The 14218-nt window shown below is 39.9% G+C and overlaps 1 protein-coding gene and 1 long non-coding RNA gene across 2 annotated transcripts; one reads left to right on the top strand and one right to left on the bottom strand.

The window, feature by feature from the left end:
- Positions 1–1375: 1375 nt before the first annotated feature.
- Positions 1376–5433, top strand: LOC126961102 (beta-defensin 107A). Its single transcript, XM_050801156.1, has 2 exons — positions 1376–1533; positions 5203–5433. The coding sequence occupies exons 1-2, from the start codon at positions 1464–1466 to the stop codon at positions 5343–5345; spliced, it is 213 nt and encodes a 70-aa protein (XP_050657113.1). The 5' UTR covers positions 1376–1463; the 3' UTR covers positions 5346–5433.
- On the bottom strand, positions 2414–14218 carry LOC126961121 (uncharacterized). Its single transcript, XR_007728190.1, has 3 exons — positions 14109–14218; positions 5273–5320; positions 2414–2613 (listed from the first exon to the last, which is right to left on the bottom strand). It is a non-coding gene; the product is annotated as an uncharacterized LOC126961121 (long non-coding RNA).

Here is a 14218-nt window from a genome sequence, read left to right as displayed (position 1 = left end):
AAAAAAACAAACAACCCCATCAAAAAGTGGGCAAAGGATATGAACAGACATTTCTCGAAAGAAGACATTCATACAGCCAACAGACACATGAAAAAATGCTCATCATCACTGGCCATCAGAGAAATGCAAATCAAAACCACAATGAGATACCATCTCACGCCAGTTAGAATGGCAATCATTAAAAAGTCAGGAAATAACAGCTGCTGGAGAGGATGTGGAGAAATAGGAACACTTTTACACTGTTGGTGGGATTGTAAACTAGTTCAACCATTATGGAAAACAGTATGGCGATTCCTCAAGGATCTAGAACTAGATGTACCATATGACCCAGCCATCCCATTACTGGGTATATACCCAAAGGATTATAATTCATGCTGCTATAAAGACACATGCACACGTATGTTTATTGCGGCACTATTCACAAGAGCAAAGACTTGGAATCAACCCAAATGTCCATCAGTGACAGATTGGATTAAGAAAATGTGGCACATATACACCATGGAATACTATGCAGCCATAAAAAAGGATGAGTTTGTGTCCTTTGTAGGGACATGGATGCAGCTGGAAACCATCATTCTTAGCAAACTATCACAAGAACAGAAAACCAAACACCGCATGTTCTCACTCATAGGTGGGAACTGAACAATGAGATCACTTGGACTCGGGAAGGGGAACATCACACACCGGGGCCTATCATGGGGAGTGGGGAGGGGGGAGGGATTGCATTGGGAGTTATACCTAATGTAAATGACGAGTTGATGGGTGCAGCACACCAACATGGCACAAGTATACATATGTAACAAACCTGCACGTTATGCACATGTACCCTAGAACTCAAAGTATAATAAAAAAAAAAAAGTTCTCCTATAAATATAGAAATGTCTATTTCTCCCTTTAATTAAATCAAATCATATAAAAACATATTAACGGTTTTTATGTATTTTTGATGGTTAACCCTTTTCTCCTTAAGCAACAGCACTCCACGCAATAGAGTGTCAAAACAAAACAAAACAAAACAAAAACAAAACAAAAACTTGCCCATGTACTCCTGAACTTAAAATTAAAGGTTTTTGTTTGTTTAATTTTTTTTAAGAATAGGTTTTACGTAAAATCATGTACTAGGAAAAGGATGGTGGCTATGTATCTTATTGACATGGTAATACTTGAGATAAGACTTGAAGGAAAAATGAGAGAAGTCTAAACAAAGACACAGAATAGAATATTCCAGGCAGAAAGGCAGGGTTCTCTGCGTTTCTCTCCCATAAATGTGATTTAGATAAAATCTGATCCATCAGCCCACGCTTGAATCAGTGGAGCATGGAAAATAGTTATGTTCCCAACGAACATTACAAACCAAAGTTGACTTCCAGCCCCTTCAGGGCAGTAGAACATATTTTAATCAATGCCCCTTGATAAAAGAGCTTGATTCCAGCTACTGCACTTCCTTCATCAACTCTCCCCTGATGCCTGGAGCCATGAAAATATTTTTCTTTATTTTTGCTGCTCTCATTCTTCTTGCTCAAATTTTCCAAGGTAAGAGGGAAATTCTTTTAGAGGTAGAGATGATAGTCTGCTCAGGATGTCTTTTGAGAAGAAAGCTTAACTTTTACAAAGTTGAAGGTTCCAAGGCAAACCAGTCACTGAAAATCTTTTCCTGAGCTCAGACACGAAACAACGGGAGCACATTGACCGGGACGTCTCCAACCTTAACAGTATCTGGTCAACTTCCCTCAACAGCTCTGCTAAGGAATTCAGACTTCTTTGTACTTTTAGATCTCTTTCCTCCTTTTATAATCTGCAACACAGGTTCAGCACTTTTTTCTTTTTTTTTTTTTTTGAGATGGAATCTCACTCTGTGGCCCAGGCTGGAGTGCAGTGGCGCGATCTCGGCTCACTGCAAGCTCCGCCTCCCGGGTTCAGGCCATTCTCCTGCCTCAGCCTCCCGAGTACCTGGGACTACACACACCCGCCACCACATCCGGCTAATTTTTTTTATATTTTTAGTAGAGACGGGGTTTCACCGTGTTAGCCAGGATGGTCTCGATCTCCTGACCTCACGATCCGCCCCTCCTCTGCCTCCCAGAGCCCTGGGATTACAGGCATGAGCCACACGCCGGGCCAGGTTCAGCCTATTCCAAAGTGAATAAAAAAAAAAAAAAAAAAAAATCTCCAAGGCAAATGCCAAACATATTTGTTAAGTTAGGGAAGTACAGCCTTTGTAGTCTAAATTAAACCGAAGTTGTGTTACTAGATCCTCAGACAGCTAATTTTTTTTCAGGTCTGAGTCGTGGGTCCAAATATCTTATCCATAAATTATTTTAGACTTTTTGGCTTTCACACATTGGTTGAAAATTACACTATTAAAACCACTAAACTAACATCTTGCTTACTAATCTCTTAAGTCTTTGCATCTTTGAGATTCTCTGCTTGATACAACCACGACTGTGTTCCTAAGAAATGCTTATGTCCATATCTCCTCAACTATCCTTCGTTCCTTCTGTTGTGAAGCTTTTCCTATTAGAGGTTCTCCATGCATCATGAAGCCCCCTGTCTTCTCCTTCATGGCTCCTGAATTTCTACATTTCTTTAATATACATTCTGTCCTCAGTAGTCCTAGAAAACCAATAGATATTGAATGTGTGCTAACCACTTACAAGAAATTGTTCTGTCCACTACGATAAAGGTAGGTAAAATAAAAAGGTAAAAATATAATTAAAGCATGGACATTGACCTTAATTTGCTTGAAGTTATTAGTCTATTCTTTCTGTGTTGTTCAAAAAGACATTGCCTGTAGTGGTAAATAAGCTTTCAATACATTTAACATGTATGAGTAAGTATATCAATGAGACAGGAAAATACACAAATAACTTTAATATGAAACAGTTTTCACAAGTGCCGTAAAAGATGCAAAGTATAAAGAGAAGTCATAGATGTGGAAACTTGGTTCTAACTAGGAAATACAGAAAGGTTTCCTGGTAGTACTGTACTTCTGTAGTACAAATACTACAGAAGTAGTATTTGTATTGCACATTTGGAAATAGACAAGACTAGAACTAAAGAACAGAGCCAAAGAACAATTTCCCCATGAAAGTTTCAGTGACTCCATTATTTCAGTGACCTCCTTGACCCCATGAAAGTTTCAGTGACTCCATGAAAGTCTCAGTTGTAAAATCAGTTCCTTATTTTCTGCCCTCAGCATCTTTTCATAGATGTCAGACAATGCTCCGGGATAGATAAACTCCTTTTAAATTGTCTTCCCCACCCACTTTAATCAGTACTCCAATTTATTCAGATCGGTCTATAGATGTGGAGGCATAATAGCTCCCTGTCCACAAAACTCATCTCAGATGTATTTGCATTACAATAATAAGCATAGTTTGGCACAAATTAGAACCACTACCATCACCATAATCACATAGAATCTCAGAGTTAGAAGTGAATTTAATGGTCAGTATAAAAGGCAATAAACATAGGCTGTTAGGCCAAACTGTATGAGTTTGGATCTCAGTGCTAATGTTTATAAGCTGTATGTACCCTCTGTTTTACTTTCCATTCTATAAATGATAATAATAATAGCATTGTTTTGAAGATGAATAAACTTGTTATGCTAATTAGAAACTAACTTGTTATAATCAAGAATCTTAATAATAGAGTGACTGAAGAAAGACAAAACCTTATTTCTCTTTCATGTAAAAGTCCAAAAATAGCTAAATTGGCTAGGTGAAGGTAGAGGGTTCTCTTTCACCGAGTTTTGTTGTGATTTGGGCTGAAGGTCAACCCTGCCATCCTAAACAGTTGACTGTTTTATTTGGTTCCAAGGATGTTCTAACAGGCAGGGTTAGAAAATATAGAACATGATTAAGATTACATAGAAGCAGTTCACATCATTCCACTCCTTTTTCATTTTTCCAGATTTGTTCATGTGGACATATAGAAATAGAAAGCTAGGAGCTGATGTGATTAGCTAAATATTCATGTGTCCAGAGAAACTCAGAGGTTCTATGACTAAAAGTCTGAAGGTAAAAATAACAGCTTTGGGACAGTTTAACAATCTTTCTATATAACTGCTTGGGCAGTGGCAGGCACATACTCTATGCTATGTTAGAGTTTACCATTGTTTAACTGTCATTTGTTCTTCTACTTATTTTTTTGTTCTCTGCCATGATGCAGTATTCAACACCCTATACATGATTATATATGTGTGTGTGTGTGTGTGTGTGTGTCTGTGTGTGCGTGTGTGTCAATTGATTGTCCAGATGCCTGATAAATTTCAGTGATCTATAGCTCACAGTATCCCAAGTTCAACTTTGGACTATTTAAACATTTCTCCTTAATTGGAGCAGAAATCTAAGTCCCTGAAATTTCTTTCCATTAGTCTTTGCCTTAACTTGGCACTAACAAAATATACTCCACATGATAATATTTCAGATATATGGCAGCTAATATGTACTGTTCTTCCCCCAAAGTTGTTTTTTCCAGGAATAAACGTTACTCCTTTTGAGAATAACTGCTACTTCTTCCACTATTTTTTCCTAAGAATGTATCTTACCAATTAAAAAAGTTCCTGTTTTGACATATTTTTTTTCTCTTCAACCTAATCTCTGTTATGAATGAATACACATTGCCTATGTCCCTCCAAATTTGCTTGCCAGAACTAAATACATGATTCCATTGGTATTCTTTGCACAGTAAATTGAGAAGGACTAGCATCATGTTGTTTATCTTTCTACCTAAAACTGTGAGACTCCAAAACCATACGCCAGGGCATATGATCTACTATTGGTCTGCCTGTAATGTAACAGAACAATCTTTAACTTTTGCTGTAAATCAGAGACTATTTGGAGACACGAAAAAAAAATCTGTTGATAAGGATGGTTCATTGGAATTAGAAAGTACTTTGTCACCTTCCTTGGAAGAAACATTCTGTTTCTGTACAAGCTAGATATGATTTTGACATATGAAAATCTTTTCTGTTTTTTTTCAATTAGCTATTTAATAAGGACATTGATTTTATTGTACCAGGGGTGTGAGCTCAGACATGACTATTCAGATAACATTTGATTTTTCTAATTTCTAGGTTTATAGTCTGTGTCTCTAGGAGTTATGGTAATGAGGAAGTCTGAATTTGGCCTGGGCAATGTAATTTTATCTTATAGTTACTAATTAATAGATAACTAAAGACAAATTGCTTTCTTTACTTAGCCAGGACAGCAATTCATAGAGCACTAATTTGTAAGAGAATGGAAGGTCACTGTGAAGCTGAATGTCTTACCTTTGAAGTAAAGATTGGGGGCTGTAGAGCTGAATTAACACCATATTGCTGCAAAAAGAGAAAGAAAGATTAAAAACTAAGCACCAGCTGCAAGAATGAAAGAGGTGAAGATTCTCTGGCTGCGATATCAGTGGGACAAATCTCTCTGCACCGTCTCTCTTTGATCTGCAAAGTTTGGATTATCTGAAACCATGTCAGTCCAGCTTCCAATGCTACAAGGAGATACCCTTCCTAGGCTGTGAACTTCTTCCAGGCAGACACTATATCTTGTTGACCTCTGCACTGTCAATTCCTGACACAGGGCCTATTCATGATTTTTTTCACTTTATAAAAAAGTGAGCCATTGAATAAATAGATAAAACAGATGGAATGGAATGGTTGGACTGGCACTCAGGTGAATTGAGTTCTAAAGTTATAGCTCTGGCTTTAAACAGTTGTAGGACACTGGGCCCTCTGTGCCAAGATTCTGATATCTATAATGTGAGCAGATTGAACCTCTCAGTAAAGGGAATACCTGCCAGATGCTAATTGTGGCTGCTTCAGCAGTATCACTGTCATGTACTCCTTTCTCTCTTTTATAGGTAGGAATTGTTTAGAGTCTTGTTCATTTACCTGTTAGATCTAAAACATCAAGTTTTAGAATGAAATGCACCCATATCAAAATTCAAGTTGACTGCAGGTGGAGCAATATCTTCATTCTGGCCATTTGCAGTGAGAATGGATCAAATCATGGGTTTCTGAAGCAGTAAGTTCCCTAAAGGTCATCGAATTCAATGCCCTTATTACAAATGAGGAGAGTGAGACTCAGGAAGGTTATACAGTTACTGACTTAGTCACATTTCTATTCCAACTTTGGGCTTTCTGGACTTGCCTGCTTAGCATGTCCACAAAATAGCATGCTGGAGGGTAACAGAACAACAAAAGGCAATCCTAAAGATGGAACGTTTCTCAGCGTGTTCAGGTGAACAGTTAAATGGAGGAAGAAATGGAAACAAACTAAAAAAAAAACATAGAAAGAAAAAATAAAAAGACACTTTCTAAAATCTCTGTTGTGATCCTGCAATCCCTGCCCTTTCAGATGATAACAATGATAACAATGGCAAACCGAGGCTTGCCTTTTCCCTAATTTGCCAACATTTGGAGTCCCAGCTTTCGAGCAGAGGAAAGCATATATCACAGACTATTTCATCATAGAAGTCTTATAGCACATCCTCCCAGAACAGAAGCAGCAAAATCCCTCTGCGCTGCTCCAGAAAATTCTCTATTCAATTAAGCTGGCTTCTTATAGAGATGCAAATAAAAGAGAAAAAATATCTGGAATAAGACAATGTGTAAAATGTTTTAAAATAAGAAATAAAATGTATTTTTGAAAGATCTTCTGGTATTGCCACTCGTCTTCATGGTGCTAATTTTCTTATTCTTAAAACTATGCTGGAGGAAATTATGTAAAGTTATCTGTTTCAATCAGAGGATTTTTCTGTTTCTGCATTTTCCCTAGAAATTCCTTATCCATTGTCTCACATAAAACTAACTGCCTTTGAGAATCTAAGTGTGTTTAGGCTTTCTCATTTCTTCTTTTTTTCTTTTTCCTCTTCTTTCTCTGTCAATGTCAAATGACTTGAAATACAGCATACATTTCCTGTCTCCAGTGTTTTCATACCCTATTTCCTTCTCAACCTATAGAAATGTCTTAAAGCCAGGCATGGAGGCTCATGCCTGCAATTTCAGCATATTGGGAGGCCAAGACAGGAGGATCCTTTGAGCTCAGAAGTTCAAGACCAGCCTGGACAACAGAGGGAGACCCCATCTCTACAAAAAATTTTAAAAATTTAGGCCGCGTACAGTGGCTCACGCCTGTAATCTCAGCACTTTGTGGGGCCGAGGTGGGCAAATCATGAGATCAGGAGCTCGAGACCAGCTTGGCCAACCTAGTGAAACCCTGTCTCTACTAAAAATATAAAAATTAGCCAGGCATGGTGGCACACATCTGTAATCCCAGCTACTCGGGAGCCTGAGGCAGGAGAATCACTTGAACCCCGGAGGCAGAGGTTGCAGTGAGCCAAGATCATGCCATTCTACTCCAGCCTGGGTGACAAAAGCAAAACTCCGCCTCAAAAAAAAAAAAAAAAAATAGCCAGGTGCAGTCCCGATTGATTGGGGGTTGAGCCCTGGAAGTTGAGACTGCAGTGAGTCAGTGCACTCCAGCCTGGATGACAGAGTGAGACCCTGTTTCAAAAGAAGAGGAGGAGGAGAAGGAGGAGGAGGAAGGAGAAGGAGAAGGAGAAGGAGAAGGAGAAGGAGAAGGAGAAGGAGAAGGAGGAGAAGAAGAAGAAGAAGAGCAGAAGCAAAGCAGAAGCAGAAGCAGAAGCAGAAGCAGAAGAAGCAGAAGAAGAAGAAGAAGAAGAAGAAGAAGAAGAAGAAGAAGAAGAAGAAGAAGAAGAAGAAGAAGAAGAAGGAGGAGGAGGAGGAGGAGGAGGAGGAGGAAGAAGAAGAAGAAGAAGAAGAAGAAGAAGAAGAAGAAGAAGAGGAGGAGGAGGAGGAGGAGGAGGAGAAGAAGAAGAAGAAGAAGAAGAAGAAGAAGAAGAAGAAGAAGAAGAAGAAGAAGAAGAAGAAGAAGAAGAAGAAGAAGAAGAAGAAGAAGCAGCAGCAGCAGCAGCAGCAGCAGCAGCAGCAGCAGCAGCAGTGGAGGAGGAAGGAGGGAGGGGGAGGAGAGGGGGAGGAGAAGGAGAAGGTGAAGGAGAAGAAGATTATTTTAGCTGTCATCATACTAATGGAATTTCTCTTTATAAAGCTACCAGGTACCTCCTTAGTCACTTAATAGTAGCTGTTCTCTTAATAAATTACCAGGGTTGACTCCAGTGACCTATGGACAGTATTCATCTTTCAGGCCTTTTCTGAAACATTTTACAAGGTGATCTATCTCCTGCACCTTAATTTCTCTCTCTTCTGCCTGTGAGAATGTTTGTCTGCTGGACATTTCTCTTTGTCTTCTCCACACATTCTCAGTCTTCTTTGCTGACTCTTGCTAATATTCTCTTGGCTGGGATTGCTTTAACCTATGTTTCATTCTCTTCTTATTAAATGTGTTATCTCTAAACAATCTCCTCCATTCCATTGGTTCCCACTCTTTATGTACTAATGACATGGTGTTACTTCTTTACTTTTATGACTTCTTTGCTCTGTGTTGCTGTGCTGAGACTCTGAAAACTACATTTGTCATAATTCTTGCCCAGTTAGCACCTTTAATGAAAGGTATTAGCAGGAGAGTGGAAAACAAAACGAGGAGTGAAGGCATCTGTTCCTATGCTGTTTTTGTCAGCAGCATTCCAATGGCACCAGATGGTTGGCTCCACGCTTCAGGCTTTATATTCTTTCCACTTTTTCAGCAGCCCCACAAGTGTGCTAGAAAAGGACCAGCAGCATCTTAGCTCTACCTCCTTGGTTGTAAGAGGACCAGCTGAGCTACAATCTGCTTTTCTATGTACCTTGTCTATCCACGCACCTGTTGGACCATGTCTCCTCCTCAGAAGTCTGAACACTGGCTATCAAGTGCCTCTGCCTCATTTGCCTGCACATCAGTCATTGAGCATTGCTCCCTTAAAATTTTAAGCATGACTTATGTGGTGTACCCCACTAAGAGACCTGGGCACCTGGTACTGTGTCCCCGCCTTATAGGTTCAAGCTCTAGCTACGTACAAGTAAGAGAATTTTGAGCAGTAGCCCCCAAGAGTACCTTTACTCCTTTGTTCCTATGTTTAAAAGTGATATGTCTTTTGTGTGGTTATCTCCGTGCCTTTTCAACCTTCCATTACTTATATATCCAATTTAAGTTTATTGAGCTACTCTAAGTGGATTTCTGATAGGCACTTCAAAGGTAATGTCTTTATTGCAATTTATTGGTTTGTTTTCAAATCTGGTCTTCATTTAATATTCTAAACCTTAGAAAATATTGTTATCATTTACTTGACATTCAGGTTAAAAGTAGAGGTTTACTCAAGAATGCTTACTTTTCTGAATCAGTCACACAATTTACTCATGACATTAATCTGCATAAATTGCTCATTAATCCTTGTAAATCTTAATGCAATTATCTCCTTCCCTCTTCCTCCTTACTGTTGTTGTTCTAGATCACTGCCTTATTATCTTCAGCCTCTACTCTTACTCTGTCAAACTTGGTGTTAACAAATTCATCCTCACTACCAATTATCTAAAATTTACTTATAATTTGTGGATTGAACTTTGCATGAAGTAAAGGAAGAGTTTTACTTTTTCATGATGTAGGAGCACACACATGAGCACACACACACACATGAACTGACAAACCATAAAAGTTAGTGTAAGATTTGTATTCAGATGTCTATGAATCCTTAGAACACTCAAATATTAGAACTAGAAGTAGCCTTAGAGATCACTTAAGTCCCAGTTTCCAGAACTATATTGATTAATTATAATCAGTGTAACAAGCCTAGAATACTTACAATTAGAGCTCTATGCCCCACTCTAACACTTTCAAATTGGGATCTCTTAAGCTAAGAATCTAAATTTGTAAAATGACTTTTCCAATTAAGTCTCCTGCACAGTGACATTTTAGACCTGTTGATCACTGAACACAGAAGCATCTGAGATCCATTGATCTCTGTCCCACACCTCCAGTTAGTTGCAGAAATAGATCTAGGCTCAAATCCAGGATTTCTGCCTTCATGTCCAGTGGCATATCACTGTGTTGCACTTTTCATTTGTAAATGAGATATGGAGAGGGCATGACCAAGTGGTTCACCTTGCTCAACCCCAGGAACAGAAGCTCAGATTTTATTGGGTAGACAGACACATGTACAGCAAATGAATATTCCATGTGTTAAGTTCTATAGCCTGATCCAAGATGTGTGTGAGTTTAGAACATGTGCGGTTAGACTAATTATGACTGGAGTCATTGAGGTCAAGAGAGGTGTCACAGACAAAATGCCCTGTGACCATTTAAACCAACTGGTTTATCAACTTAGCGTAAATCACTTTAACTGAAACTGAAGGAGTGTTGTTGCTGAACTTCCTTTGTTGGCAATATGTTTGTAGTTTATGTTCCCATTTGACAATAATTTCCATTCAAAATTGCTCACTTTCATTCTTCTGGGGAACTGAACCGAATATGTTAAGGACTCTCTGTTCTCTTATGAAAGCCATTCTGCTCATATGGTGCACTTCTGTCCCTGGTTGTCTATATTGAGGTACAGAAAGGTCTTTTTTATCCAAACAAAGACATTCCACTGGCCCAGGTGAGCTGCTGACCAAAATGAAGCCACCTATCTCCTGTCTCTATGGACACCTTCACCTGTGAGGACTATTATCATTCTCATTTGCCACTTAATTTTTTCCCTATTTCACTTTTTTTTTGAAACAAGTCTCACTAGGTGGCAAAACCATCTGTGGAAGCCTTGACAAGTTTAATGAAACTGAGACCTTGAGGGAATCCACTGGGCAAAATCTCCAGTATCTATATATGGAGAAGGGGCTGTATGAGAAACCATGAAAACTGATGACAGAGAGAACTGTAGTTGTCTAACCTGTGCATGAGCCCTTCCAACTGTCTGAACTGCAGAGCAGGCCGGGTAAAGGCTGACTTAGATGAACTGCAGTAAGAGGTGCTTCAGGTGTCGGGATCCACCTCTGCTTCATCACTGAAACTGAACAGGATCTGAGTGGTAGAAAATGGGGCACTTTCCTGATTTTCCTTTTTTTTTTTTTTTTTGAGACAGAGTCATTCTGTTGCCCAGTCTGGAGTGCAGTGGCACCATCATAGCTAGGATTACAGGCACATGCCACCATGCCTGGCTAAATTTTTTTATTTTAGTAGAGATGAGTTGTCACTATATTGCTTAGGCTGATCTCAGACTCCTGAGTTCAAGCAATCCTCTTTAGTGATTTTAAGAAACTTACGAGAGAGCTATGACAAAGCTCTGTGGACCCAAGGCAAAGAGTGTAACAGGGGTTGACTTGTAAGGATCACCATCAATCTTAGAAACCTAACCCATAGTCCTCCAATACTGCTGTTCTTCTGGGCTTGACTCTGTTCCTAGGACTTTATTCCAATCCTTGACTGTACCTTTTTTTTCCTTTTTTCTTTTTTCTTTTTGCCAACCCTTGGTCTTTTCAAATAGAACTGACAGAGATCAAAACTGTAGCTCTGAAACTGAGTGTACTGTTTCACATTCGAGGTAGGAAGAGGAACTACAGGTATGAAGTCTTCTGCACAGACAGGCTTTAGAGCAGCTCTGAATCAGACTCCCTACCTTTGTCCAAGGAAATGCATGTGCATTAGGATCAGATCCCCTCTGAGGAGGTAGGGCTGGTTATGCCCAGAAAGTGATGTGGACACAGGTTGCCTTATAGACACTGCATTGCATTTTAGATGGACCACTTTTCATCAGGCCTTCTTAGTGACCCAATCAAACAGCCTTCCTACAACCATGTGCTTTGGTAGGTTGTAGTTTCTTCTGAAAAAGCTAAGGAAATTTTCTAAGGTAGGACAGGAAAATCTTGTTTTAGATTGTAATAATAAATCATAATTTAAAAAATTATGCTTCAATGCATTGTCATTTTTTTCACTCGGCTTTTATCAGATCCATTTTCTAGGCAAGGAATCAGAGACTCAGAGACACAGTGAGCAGATCTTAATTTACCCAGACATTCATTTAGAGGGCTTAGTTTCTCATAATGGGCTTCCAAATGTAGACAATGTATGTCCCATGTAGACCCGAGACGAATCCATTCACTCTATTTGAAGACTCCTCAAACTCATATTTTGTAGAAACCAAAAAACAAAATATTTGGTAGAGAAGGTGGATTAGTGTCTGAATGGTACATACAGGCAGAGCTACATCACTTGGCTCCTATGTGAAGAGAGAGGGAACTGCAGAAAAACTAAATGGGAGGGCTCATATATATGAATTTCTTCAGTTGAAATTGTACACAGTCCTGGCTCCTTAATCTGTGTCCACTTCCCAGCAGGTATGGGAGGTATGAGCTGAGCTCAGGAGAAACAAACTTAGCTCTGGAAATCTGGAGAAGCAGTGGGCAGGGCTGATCCCCCAAGTACCCTGATGAATCCCAGTGTTCTTTCTGCTCACTTACCTAAGGGAAGTTATTCAAATTTTAAATCCATTTTGAATCAAAATATTTATATATGTATATTTTTTAAAAACTTAAAATTGAAAGAAACTGGTATTAGTTATGGGAAAACCAGAAGGGTACCCTCATTTGGAAATAATCTTTGAGAAATCTTTGCAGAATGAACAGTTGGGATTTTGATCTTTCCAAAATCCAGCTAGCATGCACTTAAGAAAAAGGAAAATCAGGACATTTAGAAAATGAAATGTTAACTTATATATTTCACTTTAACATTTATTAAGGATATTAATGAGGCAATTGAAAATTGAAAATGCAGTTTGGCTATTTTAAAAAATCTTCTTGTGTGAGAGTAGACTTCCCTTGGTAAATGTCCACGGAAATATTGAACATTTAATTTTTCATTACTTCTAAACAAAACCATGTATTTCCTAGAAGGTACGCATTTTGCATGCCTCAATATCCATAGTTGTCACAAAATACTCAGAAACAGAAAACAAAGCATTAAACTATCCCATATTTTAAATTAAAAATATTTTTAAAAATAACTGACAACACTGAAATATGTGAAATTACAATATATTCTGAAATGATTACCTAAGAAAATTAGGGGATGTCATCCACGTTTGTCTCAAAGGAATTCAGATTTATGATTCATCTTAAGAAATGCGAAAAAGAACACATTAAATATAAAGATGGATAAAGGAATTTATGAATATACACAGTAAATATTGTTCTAAAGCAATGATTCGGGCCTCCTGGACCCAGCGCAGGTCCTGGCCCAAGAAGTCCCTGGAACAGAGCCCCTGCTTTTGTCCCTGCCTCCTGGGTGAATGAGGAATAGAAAAGGAACCTACATTCCTCATCCTTGGTGTGAATTTGCATGCTCCCCACAGACCAAGTGTGGCAATTCAGTTGTAGTTCTGACAGTAAATGGCCCGTTCTGACTGGGCTGGTGGGGGTCCTGGTCCAGCCACCTCCAGCCAGGTGCCCCTGGGTCGCGAAGGCGCCACACCTGCTCCACTCAAGACGTGCAGCTCCACCCACTCACGCTAGAGAGGAAGAACTTCTGCCATAAACTTTTGTTGTTATTGTTTTGTTTGGTTTGGTTTGAGACAGGGTCTGGTTCTGTTGCTCCGCCTGGAGTGCAGTGGCCCCATCACGGCTCGCTGCAGCCTCGACCTCCTGGGCTCAAGTGATTCTCATGCTTCAGCCTCCGGAGGAGCTGGGACCACAGGCACCCACCACCACACCTGGCTAAGTTTTCATATTTTTGTAGAAACAAGGTCTCGCTCTGTTGCCCAGGCTGGTCTCGAACTCCGCCCACCTCAGCCTCCCAAAGTGCTGGGATTCTAGGTGAGAGCCACTGCACCCAGACTCCTAAACAGTTTTTAATTTGTCCAGAAGGAACCGGATCATCAACCTATGTAAGTGGTCTGACTACCCTGACCATAAAGTATCAGAAACATTCAACTTGCAGCGAGTGGAAGCAGCCCAGCCCCACTGCACATAAAACACTCGTGTGGTGGCAAACACGGAGACCAAGGCTGCACTGGCCGGAAGTGGGGACAGATCCGGATACGCCCTGGGGACACAGCAGGGAACCTCAGGCCCGGACCACACTGGTTCTGCCCTCTTTCTGGCCCACCCGGACCACACTGGTTCTGCCCTCTTTCTGGCCCACTACCCGATCCTGAGACCGCAGGTTCCGGCGGACCTGGATGCAGATTTTCCGGACGAAAGGCCTCTTTCCTGGAGTGGACTTCGATATTTTCTGTTCACAACTCCGTGTCGCCGCCCTCCACACCTAGGATCTGGCGTCGGGCG

Source organism: Macaca thibetana, chromosome 8 (assembly GCF_024542745.1).
Source record: "Macaca thibetana thibetana isolate TM-01 chromosome 8, ASM2454274v1, whole genome shotgun sequence".
In the NCBI taxonomy this organism is placed as follows: Eukaryota; Metazoa; Chordata; class Mammalia; order Primates; family Cercopithecidae; genus Macaca; species Macaca thibetana.
The sequence above is the reverse complement of the archived record's forward strand: the minus strand, read 5'-3'. Positions and strand labels throughout refer to the sequence as shown.